Source organism: Idiotropiscis lumnitzeri, chromosome 1 (genome assembly GCF_059441095.1).
Source record: "Idiotropiscis lumnitzeri isolate Australia: NSW breed Sydney's pygmy pipehorse chromosome 1, RoL_Ilum_1.0, whole genome shotgun sequence".
In the NCBI taxonomy this organism is placed as follows: Eukaryota; Metazoa; Chordata; class Actinopteri; order Syngnathiformes; family Syngnathidae; genus Idiotropiscis; species Idiotropiscis lumnitzeri.
In genome coordinates, this window is record NC_142391.1 from 9,595,505 (window position 1) to 9,610,463 (window position 14,959).

At 41.4% G+C, this 14,959-nt stretch overlaps 1 protein-coding gene across 1 annotated transcript in view; it reads right to left on the reverse strand.

The window, feature by feature from the left end:
* Positions 1 to 545: 545 nt before the first annotated feature.
* The window catches only part of LOC148343111 (latent-transforming growth factor beta-binding protein 2-like), a 92,326-nt gene continuing 77,912 nt past the window's right edge, over positions 546 to 14,959 (reverse strand). The window contains exons 32-41 of the mRNA XM_088315496.1: positions 10,157 to 10,285; positions 8,861 to 8,995; positions 7,296 to 7,493; positions 7,049 to 7,141; positions 6,615 to 6,743; positions 5,777 to 5,917; positions 5,466 to 5,639; positions 4,953 to 5,231; positions 4,394 to 4,543; positions 546 to 2,518 (exon numbers count right to left, since the gene is read on the reverse strand). Coding sequence (XP_088171622.1) covers positions 2,343 to 2,518; positions 4,394 to 4,543; positions 4,953 to 5,231; positions 5,466 to 5,639; positions 5,777 to 5,917; positions 6,615 to 6,743; positions 7,049 to 7,141; positions 7,296 to 7,493; positions 8,861 to 8,995; positions 10,157 to 10,285 — 1,604 coding nt within the window. The 3' untranslated portion in view covers positions 546 to 2,342. The remainder of the gene's footprint in view (positions 2,519 to 4,393; positions 4,544 to 4,952; positions 5,232 to 5,465; positions 5,640 to 5,776; positions 5,918 to 6,614; positions 6,744 to 7,048; positions 7,142 to 7,295; positions 7,494 to 8,860; positions 8,996 to 10,156; positions 10,286 to 14,959) is intronic.

Genomic DNA, 14,959 nt, shown 5'->3' on the forward strand with positions numbered 1-14,959 from the left:
CCATCAGATTAAGAACAGTGCTGCCACTTCCCAAAAAATATATATATAGTTCATATTCTGCTCCACAGGGCAGGTTATACACACACAGTTCCTCTGGTACAGTGTCAGCCGCTCTCCTCACACATAAAAAGATTTGCTTTTAAAAAATAGTTTTGTTTTTTTTGTTTGTTTTTTTTAACAGATGTATAACTCTACAAAGCTATAATATTTTTTTTTCCAGATTTTGTGTTTTTTGTCAAACAAAATGTTGATCGTACTATGTAGGAAGCATTAAAAGGATATTTAACAATTATACATGGTACTAGAGCTGTACAAAGTATACCAAACATTTCCAGCGGAGCCTTTGTTTTAGTGGGAATAAAACATTTGTTTCAATTGTGTACACAATAGTAATATTTTAACTAAAAAGCAGTGATATTAATTTGATCGGGTCTTATTTTAGACAAGATTAAAATGTCGCATCATGCTTCGAAAAGCTTGCTCCTTTGTCAACAGAATAAAATAAGTTAATACTGTTAGTTTGATTTTCTTTTTGGAAGTTGTAAAAAAAAAAAAAAAAAAAAGTGGTCAAAACAGATGAAGGCAAGTATTGCACCTTTACAGAACATCATATTATCAGATCCTCATATACATCTCGAGTCTTTTTGAAACGTTTGGTTGTATTGTCTTGGTCCGCACATTCGACATGTTGCTGTTCAGCTCCATTTTAATGTGAAGAAAAGGAAGAATGAAGGATAAGAAAACCGCTTTTTTTTTTTAACATCTGTTAAGTGCCATCCATCCACTTTCTATGGCTCTTGTTCTCATTAGTGTCATGGTTGAGCTGGGACCTATCCCATCTGAATTTAGACGAGATGCGCGGAACGACCTGGACAAGAAACCATTCACACTGATGGACAATTTAGAGCAGTGATCCCCGAGCCCCCAACCACAGTGAAACGATCCAATTTCACGGAATTGCTCCGAACATTTTGTACAAATAATGTGCTCGTTTATCTATCTATGTCAGCGACATATAGTGACAGACGATTCTTCTCGCTCTCTTCCATTACATGGCAGAAGGAACAATTAACCTTTGTGCCCAACTTTTTCTTTCCGTATAACAGAATACTGTGGGACCGAACCTGGCTGTGAATAGCGAAAACGAGTAATTGACGTCTCCCACACCCACAACAAAAGAGGTTTATAGTTGCATCTAGATACAACTGGCAAAGCACTACACAAAGCTCCTCAACTCACTTTAACACAGTTCATTGGTACTAAGATGGCGCAGAAGTGACACTTTAAAATTAGACGTGGAAGTGGCCTGCCCACAAAAAGAGTGAATAGGTGAGTTTTGAGGATAGGTGAATGTGTGAGTCGCAAATCGCTAATATATCAGAGAACACTGCATTAGTTTCAACAAAACAGATCCAGATTTTACACTAAGTTAATCCAGTTGTGAGTAAATTGAGGCAAGATCGTCATTGTTTTAGTGCATACACAGTGGATAGGAAAAGTCTACACACCTCCGTTCAAATGCCAGGTTTTTGTCAAGTCCCAGAAAAGTGCAACCATTACCCATATATTTGAATTGCAGCCCCCTTCCCCATAAAAAAGGGGTATTAAAAACAAACATATGAGATGCGGTTGCACAATATGTGACGGTTAGGCTGTGTTCTCAATTAACAAATCATATTCAAACTCAAGTCAGCACACACTTGCTGCTTTAAAAGTGCATCTGATTAACCTCAAATGGATTTCAGCTGTTTTTTTGTGCAGGCTTTTTATATCCATGTTAGTTTTTGTGACTTTTTTGTTTGTTCGTGGTGTGCTGTGAGATTTTCAAATGGAAAATATGTGCCTTGGCCCAATGAAAGCTGGAAAACTAAATTGGAGTGTTCAATGAACCTAACGTGCAAGCTGAACTACTCTCAGAACACGCAAGTGTGGGTGACAAGCAAAAAGACAATGATGTTCTTTTTCGGAACCCTCACAGGTCAGTTGCTGCCTAGTTAGCAGTGGTTTGAAATCAATAAGGCAATTCTAAAAATAAAAAAAAAAGAAGTGAAAAAGAAACTTAAGTATGTCAAATATAGCCAATGATTTCTTGGTTGGGGTTACGGAATGAAAAAGCTTAGTCCACAGAATCCCTTGCCATGTCTTCACACCTCTTATTCGTCTAAGATTCAATGATTGGTGTGTTGTGAGCCGAATGCAAGTGTATGTGCTGCAAGGAGTTGGAGTCAGTTGGACATTTCAGCATAACTGCGCCAGGCACTGAGGAGGAGAAGGCCAGAGGAGGCGTGAAAGTTCAACGTTAAAAGGAAGCAGGAGAAATCAGCGCTCATCCGTCTCTCGTCTCAGTTTGCCGTTTCCCTAAACTCTGCCAGCGGGATGGCCGGGATGCATTTGTGGGGCTTAGCGGAGGCCATGAAGCCGGGCAAACAGTTGCACTTGTAGGATCCTTCCGTGTTGCTGCAGTGGCCGTTCTGACACAATGGCACCTTGTCGCTGATGTCCTCACACTCGTTTATGTCTGCAAGTTAAAGACACATGAGCACATGTCCGTCAGAGATAGCATAGGAGCATTTGCTTATTTGTAAACAACACTTAACACATTCTATTTGTATTTGTCAAGAGTTTTAAGCATATCTCCATTGGATGCAATACCTGCAACAATGGAGAAGATAATGAAACGGCTTCACTGAAAAACACACTATAATAATTTTTTGGGATGCTACTCAAATGTTCTGTGCTTTTTAAGGTGTTATGTAAGCAAAGAAGTAGCTAGCAATGACGGAATGGATGCCAGTAGATGTCAGACAGCCAGATCAAGCTTGTGGGGTGGGCGCCAGAAAAATTGGGATAAACCTCTCAAGATGGTGCAAAAAAAATAAAAAATAGAACACCGGATTGCTTATGGCAGTGGTGGAAGTTGATAGCTGATTATATCTGGTTTGTGATATACTAAATACATTTTAAAAAATTGTATTTATGTATCACAATGTCAAAAATAATCAAATTGCTAATGGGAGAGAAGTACAGTAACGCCTTTGCTTCAAGTTGAATTTGTTCCCTGAGCAATGATCTTCAGCAGTGGTCCCCAACCACCAGACTGCGGACCGGTAGCCATTTTGTACCAGGCCGCAAAGATAGATTAAGGGAATCAAATTTTTTTTTTTTCTGGAATGAAACAGATATGTCCCGATCAAGGATATACACCAGCACCCTGATCATTAACAATGTGTCCCAGCAAATATATTGTGTATCTTGCAACCCTAAATGCCATTTAATATAGTACCCACCAAAATGCATCAAAGAAGAGAATAAAAAATAGCACAGTGATGTAAAACATAAACATAAAAACAGCATAAAAGAGGATTTAGAGAAATAAAGTGTTTTCAAAAAGTGTAATGAAGCCGAAAGCCACACATCCGCACACTGTAGTATTCGTGTCTGTCATGGGCGTGGCCTAATGAGTGACGTCAGGGATGTGACTCTCTGGATGGCCCTTTACCATAGTTTTGATGTCTTCTCCATGCTCCTTCTGAGTGTTTTCATTGCATATTTGTGTCAGATAAGCAGTTTGTAAATGGATGAAAGCGTCACTGTCTGTCGCTCCCCCCTTTTTTTTTTTAGTTTGAATTTCCTGAATGTTTTCTTTTTGCCTACACACTCATGATCAGATGAGGCTCAAGTTCTGATATTGACACTGATGTGCAAGTAAAAGGTTGACTAGCATGTTTTGCGCCACGTTTCCACTGGCTCTGCATCGACCTTGAAGCTGCTAAGCCCGTATGCAGACGGAATATTGTAATCATCGCATTCCATAACAAGACAAAGCACACTAAAAAGATATAAAAACCCCATGTAATAGAGTGAGTGGCCGGAGATTCAAGGCCTTACTCTTGGCAGCGAGCAGCCAGACCGTTGGGCGAACAGACAATGCTTGAGGGGAGTCAACCGCTTTCATTAGATCGCCATAAAACACAAGCTAATGCAAGGTTGTTAAACGCAAAGCTTCTTCTTGAGCCGCATGAAGAGTTGCCTCACTGCGATAAATCTCAAGCATGGCTCCACAAGGTTTATACACGAAGGGAGAGATCACCAAAGTCTGATCTCAACATTTTGAGAGACAATTAAACAAGATGAGGCATTGCACGTTGACTCGGAATGACGGTCCAGTTTTGTAGCTGAATGTGTTCTCTTTTCAGATTAAAAACCATACCCTAAGTAAGATATGTCAGACTGACAATGGGATAGAATAGTCCTGTCACAGTCCTGCAATTTGTTTAAAGTACGTTTGTGAAGGCCCAGAAATTAATACTGGTGGAAACAGTGGGCCCCAAAATCAACTTTTATTCAGAGCCTCAAGTGGTTTGAGGTCTCAGATGTCAAAATGAGAGCGTACCTATGCAGGCCATCTTGTTCAGGTCCAGCTCGTAACCGTCGAAGCAATCGCAGGTGTAGCCTTCCCTCACACGAACGCAACGTCCGTTTTCGCAGCCGTTCAGGATGCCGCATTCTTCTGCTCGGAGACCCTCAAAGCCATCATAGCGCTCTGAAAACATAAAGTGGAGGTGTGAATTAATCATTTTTTTGTTTTTAATATGGATATCTTGCATTGGTCATGGCGGTTGCACACACACTTTGGAGATATAATCAAGACAACTTGGATGATTGTTTTCACATTTGTGGAAAAAGTTTTTATCCTGCTGCTGAAGTAGAAATACTAATGGTCAAAATGCACCCGATGTCTACTATGGTAGGAGGAAAAGAACTGAGCTACATGACATTGCTTCTAATAATGAGCTTTTCTCACACGAAAGATATTGAAACCATCTCTCAGTGCAATTATACTGCCCACTAATGCAGAACTAATAAAAACCTGTTAACCACCCTTAAGTCATGAATGACGTCTGCTTTAATGACAGTGTGTCATTGTCGAAGTGAGACATGTTCCCACTTACCAGAAAAGGAATCCACCAGCTGAGGCTGGTGCTCACGTGGTCGATGGATGGGGACTCGCACGGGCGGCTGTCGAACGCTGTAATCATTGTCGTTGAACAGTGGCACGCTCTCGGGAACGTCGTACGGTCCCGCTGGGCCGCCGTAGTTGTCCCAGTAGGGAGGGGCAAAAGGCTCCACGGGATCCTCGGGCCCATCCACGCCATACTCGTAGCCCGGACGCTCTCGTAGACTGTCTGAACCTCCTCTCAGGGGGAGGTTGCACATGACTGCGTAGTCCTCTGAAAGCAATAGTTGAGGTGATTCTAATATTGAAATATGACATCTATTCATCCATCTAGCTGATTTAAGGAGAGAGGCAGGGTATACTCTCGACTGGTCCCCAGTCACTTGCAAAGGGGCAATGGCGTGAAGTGTTTCCCAAATTTCATTGAGGCAGAGCGCATAATCCTCAAGGCTAACCACTAAACAAAAAAAGGACACAAAGAGTATCTATGATTTTTTTTTTTTCTCACCTGAATCTTTTCTGGGACAGAAGGCACACTGCCCACTCCAGGCGATTCCATAAAGGCAGCAGCACTCAGTGTAGGTAGTTCTGCGGCCCTGCAGGGGTTCTGAACACATGTTGTCTCCCTCCAAACGCTGCCAGCAGATGTCCATGTGTAAATCGAGGTTTGACTCCACAGATTCTTCAAAAATAAATAAATAAATACCATTTTTAACGTAATAGTCTCACCATCTCCGATCGTGACTTTGGGCGAGAGTTAGTCCCAAGCCATTGTTAGTTTTCATCCACTCTTCTCTTTTGTATTTTTAAATGTCATACCTTCTGTTGTGTTGACGCTTATGCAGCGCCGCCGCGTGCTGTCCAGCACTAATGGCGGACTGCAGAAACAGTTGAATGAGCCGGGCATGTTCACGCAAGCGCCATCGATACAAGCGTTTCCGAATTCACATTCATCATAATCTGAAAACACAGTGGCACATCATTATTGTGAGAAATCAAACTTTGTTTTCTGTTAAATAACAGGATGAAGCTTTTTTATTTCTATCCATTCATTTAGTAAAGCACGAGTCTATCTGGACTGGTTGACCGACCGGCCAATCCCATGCAGACAAACAACCAATCCCATTTACACTAACGCCTATTGATGATTTTGAGTTCTCGTAAATTTAATTAGACATAATTGTGCATGTGGGAGGCCTAAAGAGCGCATGCAAAATACCACACACGTTTAAACCCTGAGCCTCAAAACTGTGTGGCTAAACAAAAGACCACAGATTGGAACCCAGACCTCTTGACAGTGAGGCAGACATGCTAACAAATAGTCTGACAGTTATTTAATTATTTATGAAAACATTTTTTGGTGCTTTTTAATTTCTATTTCTTGTCATCACCATCATCAAGATTTTTTTTTTTTCCATTCCACGACATAAAAATAACTGCTGGATTTATTTACGAGCGCAGAAGAATGCAGTACCAAAACAAAAAGTTCAAACATCCGCTTTGAGACTGAAAGCAATAAGCCTAATGGGACATGTGGAGTCAATAAGAGCAGTCAGAACAATGGCACAGGACACACGAGAATTATCATCTCTAAGATGGGCCGTTGTACAGCTGAAACGCGGTGATTCTAAAACTTGAAAAATAAAGACTTTCTTACCGACACACTCGAGCCTGACACTGTCATAGTAGAAGCCGGAGCGACAGTAGCAGGTATAGGTGGAGAAGAGATTGACACACTGTCCGTTCTTACAAATATCTGATCCAAACATTTCACATTCATTTGCATCTGGAGGAAAAGGAGAGAGAACACATCTTGTTGTGACAAAAGTGTTACAAACAAACACATTAAAAAGCAGTTTCAGGCAATATTGGCTTCCGGCTGAGCAAACAATAAAGCAGCAAGGACACTGCGATTATAGCATTAAAACAGGTATGCATCCGATTGAGCCTTGGCAAGAGGGCGCCTCGTAAAAGGGGAGAGTGATTATGTTTGTTTATTTGGCTTTAAACGTGGCAGAAGGTGAAAATAAAACATTCATTGCCAAAGTTGAGGAAGCTGTAAAAGCTTAAAGATGTTCATGAAATCAGTACCGATGTAGAGTCGCTGTTCTGCCAAACTTTGAGTAGACGAAGCTGGCAAGGGTATGGATCCGCTGCCATGAGGGCATAAATGGTGAAAATCATCTGGAAAAGAAATACTCCTGACATCAGTGCCGGATATGACGAGTGATAAATTGATTGTTAATGTTCCACACAGTCAATTAAGAAAACGTAGTTCAGTGCTCATTTCTAATTCAAATGCACGGAAGAATCTTTTTTTTTTTATATTTCATTGCACCTCCTCCTGGAGTGGGACAGGCGTGGATCTCGCAGTTGTCGCCCCAGCCAGCGCCCACGGTGCAGCAACACTCCTGCTTGGTGGTGTTACGAGACAAGACGTTGTTGCAGAATTTGGCGTCATTTAAGTTGTAGTAGCATTCCTTCCTCTCCTCGGCCGAGGGGGCTGCGGGAGCGGGGTCTTTTGCCTCGGTGTCAGCTACAGGTGGACAAAAATAGAGTATACGAGAGGTCAGTCGACAGTGATGGAGGATGATATGAACGATGGCATGCCAGAAAAGTGGTACGATATGGAGTTGAACTAACATAAAAAAAGAGAATTCAGCGCTGCAATTCTATTTAGTGTGCTGCTCCTTCTGGTGTCCTCTCCTTGCCAAACAGGAGGCAGTTTAATTTAGTCATGCTGACACAAATGAGGATGACTAGTACTTCTACGACTAATTTAAATGACTCAATAGAATACATATTTTTCAAATTTTCCACAGGATAATGAATAAATGCCTGTGAGTATTGTTATATTGTCTGTCTACATGTGTAGATTTTCAGTCATCTGTCATGGTAATCCGCAAAGGTTAAGTCAGGGTAACTTGACACTTCCTATTTGTCGCATTTGTTGAGTTCTTTTCTTGTTGTCTGGAAACCTTTCAAAGTAACTTGCACAATAATGCTAAGAGCCTAACGGTGGTTTTGAAATCTGGACGCTCGACGGTATAATTGGCCGGTATCACGCAGCAACATTGTCAAGTGGCTTTATGAGTCAATGTGTCTGCATGCCTCCTGGTAGGTGGTGCATCACCCTCACCCACCACTGCTCAACCCAGTCATTTGTCCAATAGGCATGGGCTCAGGCATTTTGCCATTAAGCTGCCGGCTTAGTAAAATGGAAACACTGGCATGTGAGTCAACACACCATTCACGTTCACATGATTGATTAACACACGTCGAAAGCAAACAGTGGAATGTAGCAAAAATGTACACAGAGGCATAGCTGGGGTTTAGTGCCCGGGCAGGAGGAAAAACAACCCTGCCGAGGGCGCGCCGCTTAATAATGTAAATACGCCCAATTCCTGTACGCGCACCAAACTCGGGGACGTGATGATCTTTCCGTGAGTCAAAGTGCTTTTCTGTGCAATCACAATGCGCCGCATAACGGTAAGCGCTAGCGAGATATTATCTTAGAAGAGATGCCCACAGCCTCGATTACCAGTAGGTACAGTCCGTCATTGTTTGTCTTGGTGGGAAAGTGCGTCTACAGTAACAGGGCCCTCGGGGAGTTTGCTGGGCTTTACCGAAGGAGCTACAGCATCAATTGTCTGGGGGATTAGACTCGTACAAATTTTGCAGGGCGTCCAACCAACCGCAGCACTTAGCTTGCAAAACAAATGAAACCAACCAGGTCAAAGAGATACTCTAAAAGACACGGAGTAGGTCGCCTCCACCTCATCGCCCATGTTGTTTAGATAATAAAGGCACGGCTCATTAAATGAAGGAAAACTCCGTCTCCCGTCGATGCGATGCAGAATTAAGTCCGGTGAGACTCTGTGGATGCTCGCGGCGTTCTCTTACCCAGGGAGCGGCAGCGGCTGGCGATGGGATCAAATTCCTCATTGTCGTTGGGGCAGATGCACAGGAAGCTGCCGTCAAAGTTCTCACACAGGGCCTCCCCGCACAGCGCCAAGCTCATCTCGCACTCATTCACATCTGAGGGAGAGGTCGCGAGGTCAATAAAACGATCAGGCATGTGCTCCACAAGGACACAGTAGCGCATACAGGATATCACTATCGGTATCAGTTGGTTATGAACGCTTAGATGGCAAAAAAAAAAAAATAGACGTGATCTCTTGAATTGGTATCAGTATATTGTTGCTGAACAATGGATGCCCGCATGTGAACATGGCAATTGGTTTGACGGTTTACCATGATTTTGAAAAGTCAGGGTTTTAATTATCACTCATGACTTTTTAAGGGACTTGAAAGCAGGGCACAATATGATTGCCCGCTAAAGATGGTCGTGTCGGTGAGATACCGCCTTAAATGAGCCAGCTTTTTGAAGAGACCAGCGACTTTTTTTCCCCTCCTTCTCGGCTGAGCAGAGAGGGGAGGGGTGAGCAGAGCACAAAGAGGGAGAAGACAGAGAGCAATTGCACTAACCCAGTAAAACAGATGAAGAATTTTAATATTTATTTATTTATTTATTTATTTAAGTTTCTTAATAGTTAAAAAAAAAGACAAGTTAGAGCTGTAATTTTACTACTGTGATATTTTTGCTCACAGTTATATCATCATAATTTAATATCAGGCTGTGCCTATTTGGAAAATTTTGAAAATATTTGAATATTTTGAAAAAAAATATTCATCATTTTCTATTAAGTGGGAAAAAAGCCTGGAAATTATTTCTTTCATGGCAAATTTCTGACTACAGCACGGTATTTATTGCATGATAGGATCTCTTAATTTTATAAAACAAACTACTACTTTCGACCGTGGCGCCAAAAAAACCCGCAAAAACTAGTTTGGATTCTGTACATGGACGAGCCCATGTCTGGTTTGACAGACAATATTTTGGCCAAACGAAAGTTGGAATCAAAACTAATGGAATCTGTAACAACTAAAAATCAAACTACCGGCAATTGCCTACCAAACTTAGTTGGCAGAAGGTAGTTGTTTCTTTTGCTTACACTCTCGCTCAACCAATTCAAAACCTAACTGTATAACGTATATTCATTCGTGACAACGTATCAACGAACCATTGAACTCACAAGGCCTTTTTTAGTAATAGAGTCAAACTTACAAAGTTGAATGAGAATTCAAGGAAAAACATCAGATTGCCTGTTTGGCTTATAAATCCGTGCAGGTACACACCGACACATTTGCTGGTGTCTCCAAGTGGGTTTGTGTAGCCCAGACCGCACTCGCAGCGGTAGGATCCGTCGGTGTTCTCGCAAAATCCGTGGCTCCCGCATATGGTCCGATTGAGGCACTCGTCAACATCTGTGAAGGTGAGGGAAAGCGCCCAAAGTGAAGAACACAGCGTTAAATGTCTGCGATGTAACAGCAGGAGTTTCTTTTACAAAATATAACTCACTTCCAATTCCAATTTGACTTACAATAACGAGCGAAACCACAGTCTTTCTAACATGTCAAGGATTTTGGACATATGTATTATACAGTTCAGTGACAGGGTTTTCAAACACCGGTTTTTGTCAGTTAATTCAAGGAAATTTTTTAAAATTGTTTTTTAAGTAAATCCAGAGGGGGTGTCAGGAAACAGGGGAGCAGCTGCAGTTAAACTTGGACGAGCACCTCTTGCTCTATGAAAGAAACTTTGTTACTTCTTGCTCTGTATACAGCATTTGGCGTATTTTAAAGTTAGAAAAAAAAATCACTGTGCCTTCAATCTGTTCTTGGCTTGGCGTGAGTTACCACAAAGTAGATGCTTATAAATGGTTTACCAAGTCCTTAACATAAATAATAAATACATTGAACAGATAAAAAAATTCATTAAAAATCAAGATTATTGATTATGATTATTTACCCTTTTTCATTCTTTTGGATTGATAGATTAAGGATTAAGGACGGACGCAGTGGCAATGTTGACTTTCCAATTTGCGAAATCCTGGATTGTGACTTCAGCCAGTTCATTTTTTTTTGTCTATGTTCAAAGTTGTAGCATCATCGATATTTAGTGAATTATTATTATAATTATTTTTTTTTTAGCTTTTCAGATCAATGCTTTCTGAATTCAGGAGCAATGTATCTGTTCAAATAACGAAATGACATGTTGATTTGATACAGACAGCTTCATCACTGACGTTTTATCTTCGGAAAGGTTTTTGCAAAGTGGTTTGTGGTTAATCATTGAATGCAATGCAATATTTTGCTCCGTGTCAGCTCTTCATGTGAGAAAATATTTACAATATCTGATGAACATTAACAGGCACACAAATTTAACCTGTGAACTTGAGGCATATTTTTTGTTTAATATTCGCAATCACACCTGTGGGCAATTCAGAGACTTTTATTAACCTAACACGCATGATTTAGGAACGTGGAACACGCAACCTTGCAACGCTTAGGCAGACGTGCAAACCACTACACCATGTCCTCCCCAAATCTCGAAACTTCCGCTCACTGAGACAATCTGGACAAGTCTATGCTTAACAGTTTATGGAAGGCCCTGATCTCCTCCAGAAAAACTGTGACCCTTGTTCACAAAGCAAGATGCCTAAAAGCATGCTTACATGAGTGAATTGTTGAAGAACTTGCAAAGGAACCCTAACTTCAATCCCCATCAAGCACCTTTGGGATGAACTACAACTGAGATTTGATGGAAAAAAATATCCTTAAGATACACTTTAAAGTATTCTCACAAGAGTGGAAGCGATCAGCTCAGGAGCCAATTTCTACATCCAACATACGATAACACAAATCACTTTAAGGATCAGCTTTATAGATCGTTATTTATCAAGAGACAACATTTCAAAGATTTAATAAGTAGCATGGGATTGGGAGAGATTGAACCTGATGTAAATCAGGCAAGAGTCACATACAACAAAAAGAAATTCTGCAGCACTTTCTTGGCCCCAAAACAATCCGCAATGAATGGAGTTGTTGTGGCAACTAAACAGATTTAAAGAGACATGACAGACAAATTGGGGATTAAGTGTTTGGAAATCATTTGGGGAAAATGAAATTATGCAACTCGAGAGGGTAATTAAGTCTCATCATTTTGTGTCCTTTTAATTGTGGGGAATGTTCGAAAGCATTCTTGTTGGCACATTTGGCAAAATATGTTGTGACTCGGAGCTGGCTGGCGGTCAGTCCAAACGTGGTTCTGGGAGCAGGATGCAGCCAAGCCACTCGTGCCTGTCAGCCACATCCTCTTTCAAAAGGAAAGGAGTAATTCAACAGTGATGTCAGTAACTAGCCATAGAAATACCTTCCTCGTTACGGGATATTCTATAAATAATTCAGATGTATGGTTTTCTTTTACATTTCACGATAAAAGAGACTTTCTTTGTATGCCGAGCTTTTTGGTTTGTCAAACGGTTTTGTGTTTTAATGTCCTTTATGCGGCGGAACTTCAAACTTAATACTCGGGGATCGGTTGTTCACTTGGGCGTTGATTGCGAAGTCAAACTTTCGCCATCGTTTTGACAGGCATGAATATTTTTAGCGGTTGTGATGAAGCGTTAAATTAAAATTAGAGAAAGCACCACAGTGTTGTGCAATCAGATTGCTTTCTGTTGACCTTGACTTGGTAACCACCCCTTATGAGCACTGCAGTCTAAAAGTTTCCATGACTAATGTGAGGCTTCGAAAACAGGAAGGCCTTTTACAAACAAAGAAAAATGCAGCCTATAAAACCACAACAGTGCCCATAGTCGTGTAACATTTTTTGACCAATCCCAATAAAAGCATTACGGTTCTAGCAGGCCTCACTCTGAAGACATGTGATCCTGACATCACGGGTTTTATTTTGACCCTGAGGACTCATAAGGTAGTCTCTACTTTAGAAAGATAGAAAATGGGCCAAAAACCCATCTGATTTGAGCAAAGTATTTGGCTGGCGTCCTGTTTCCCCGTTCAGCACAGACACACAGACAACCACTTTCACAGGCTTACTGCTAGGCTCGTCCTCACTTGGATACTTCCATAACTTGAGACAGGGAGTGGAGCTCCCACACGCTAATAAAACAGAGACAAGGCTGTCTTGTCCTTTGCAGGGAAACGTTGAGGAGGACCTTAATTGTTGGATTGTGAGCAGAAATGGCAGCAAGGGGAGAGAGAATGAGTGAGACACTGTCATCTTTGCATTCGCATTACGTTCAGAGCAGCTTAAAGATACTGTGAGGAACTGCACAGTGGATATAAAAAGTCTTCACACCCCTGTTCAAATGCTCGGATTTGTGATGTAAAAAAATAAGGTAGAGATAAATAATTTTAAAACGTTTTGCACAATCAATGTGACCTTTCACCTGCGTGACTTCGTTAAAAATACAAATTTTCTAATGTACTAACATGTTAAATATTATAATAAAATTTCGCAAGGGGAAGTAAAAATAGACAACTGATATAATGTCGTTGCACAAGAGTTGACACCCTTTTAGAATTAAATTCATGTTAGAAGAGCATCCACTACCATTTTAGGGTCCACTAATTAAACCCAAACAAAGTTTGGCTGTTCTAGTCGGTTTATTGTGAATTATTTTAGTTCTTTACTAGCAGAAGCTTGACAGTTTTCAGTTAGAGACCAGTAGAGCATCTGTTCCTTCACATCACAAGGAGCCAGATGAGATTTCTCGGACATCTATTCCAGATGCCTCCTGGTCTCAAGCCTCACAGTCCAGTGGCTCATGGTCACCAGAGACAGAAAAAATCTGGGCTTCACTGCTCAAACCGCTACCCGAGTGAGCAGGACGCAGATAAGCAAGGAAAATTGATGGACAGTAGAGATTAAAAAAACGTTAAATAAAGAGTACAGTTCTCCACCACTGCAATCTTTAACCACATTAATAATCAAGGTTAACAGTTCTGTGACAGCAACAATGAAACCGGAGTACCCGGAGAAAACCCACGCAGGCACGGGAAGAACGTGCAAACTCCATGCAGGAAGGCCGGAGCCGGAATTGAACCCACAACCTCTGCACTGTGAGGCCATCGTGCTAACCAGTCCGGCACCATGCCACCCAGACCCCAATCATTTTTATGATAAATGTGTCTCAACTCAAAATGTTGTGACGTCTTAGCAGTAGCATTTCTTGATCTGCCATTATCACTGTGTCTAAAGTCACGGTGATCATCGCAATAATATTTTTGGCGGTACAACGGCACACACCAGTGGGGTGTGAGATTTAATTTCTTGCTCTTTCCATGTGGTAATCAGGACTCACGCAGAAGTGTAAATTGCCTTGAGGGAACAAACGAGGTACGGGAATCGTTCAGGTTCCATTGAAGGCCATAAGGTTGAGGGGCAGAGCAGGACCAAAAGGTATTCACCTCCAGTATCTGAAAGCTCTGTGCCATGTACTAATCCGCAGCACATGGTGGTAGGCAATAACACAAGCATGGGAGTCAGCGACAACCTGCAACCCACATTTTCTGTATATTCTGTGGGTAACCCTGAGCCTGATTGAACCCATATGCAGACATCATTTCACACGTGGGCAAAAATGAGGAACAATGACGTCATGAAAATGCTGTTCAGTTATTACGTCAATCTCCTATCTTGGAATGACCACAGCAGGGCACAATAATCTGTATTTTATTACAGTGTGTGGGCAGAAAGACATGGTAACTAAAGACACACATGGCAAATTTTCACTATTCTATTGGAAGGTTGACCGCATACACTTTCCACTCTTAGACTGGTCTTATTAAAGACATGGCATATAACATGAAAAAAAATTCATGAGCCCGATGCTAAATTTAAACAATGACACATCCATGGATGCATAGCTCTGCTGTAAAATCTCCAAAAGGGCCCTATGCACAGCATCGATGGGGCTTCCTGAGTGAAACCTAAAAGCGCAGTTGCGGCTAACACGCCACTGTACTTTATCATGATTTATAAATCTAAAAGAGGAGAGTTTACAGAGCCAAAGAAAAGTACTGCCTCTTCAAAAATAAAGCAACCCTCAATGTAGAAACTGCACGTTATGGCCT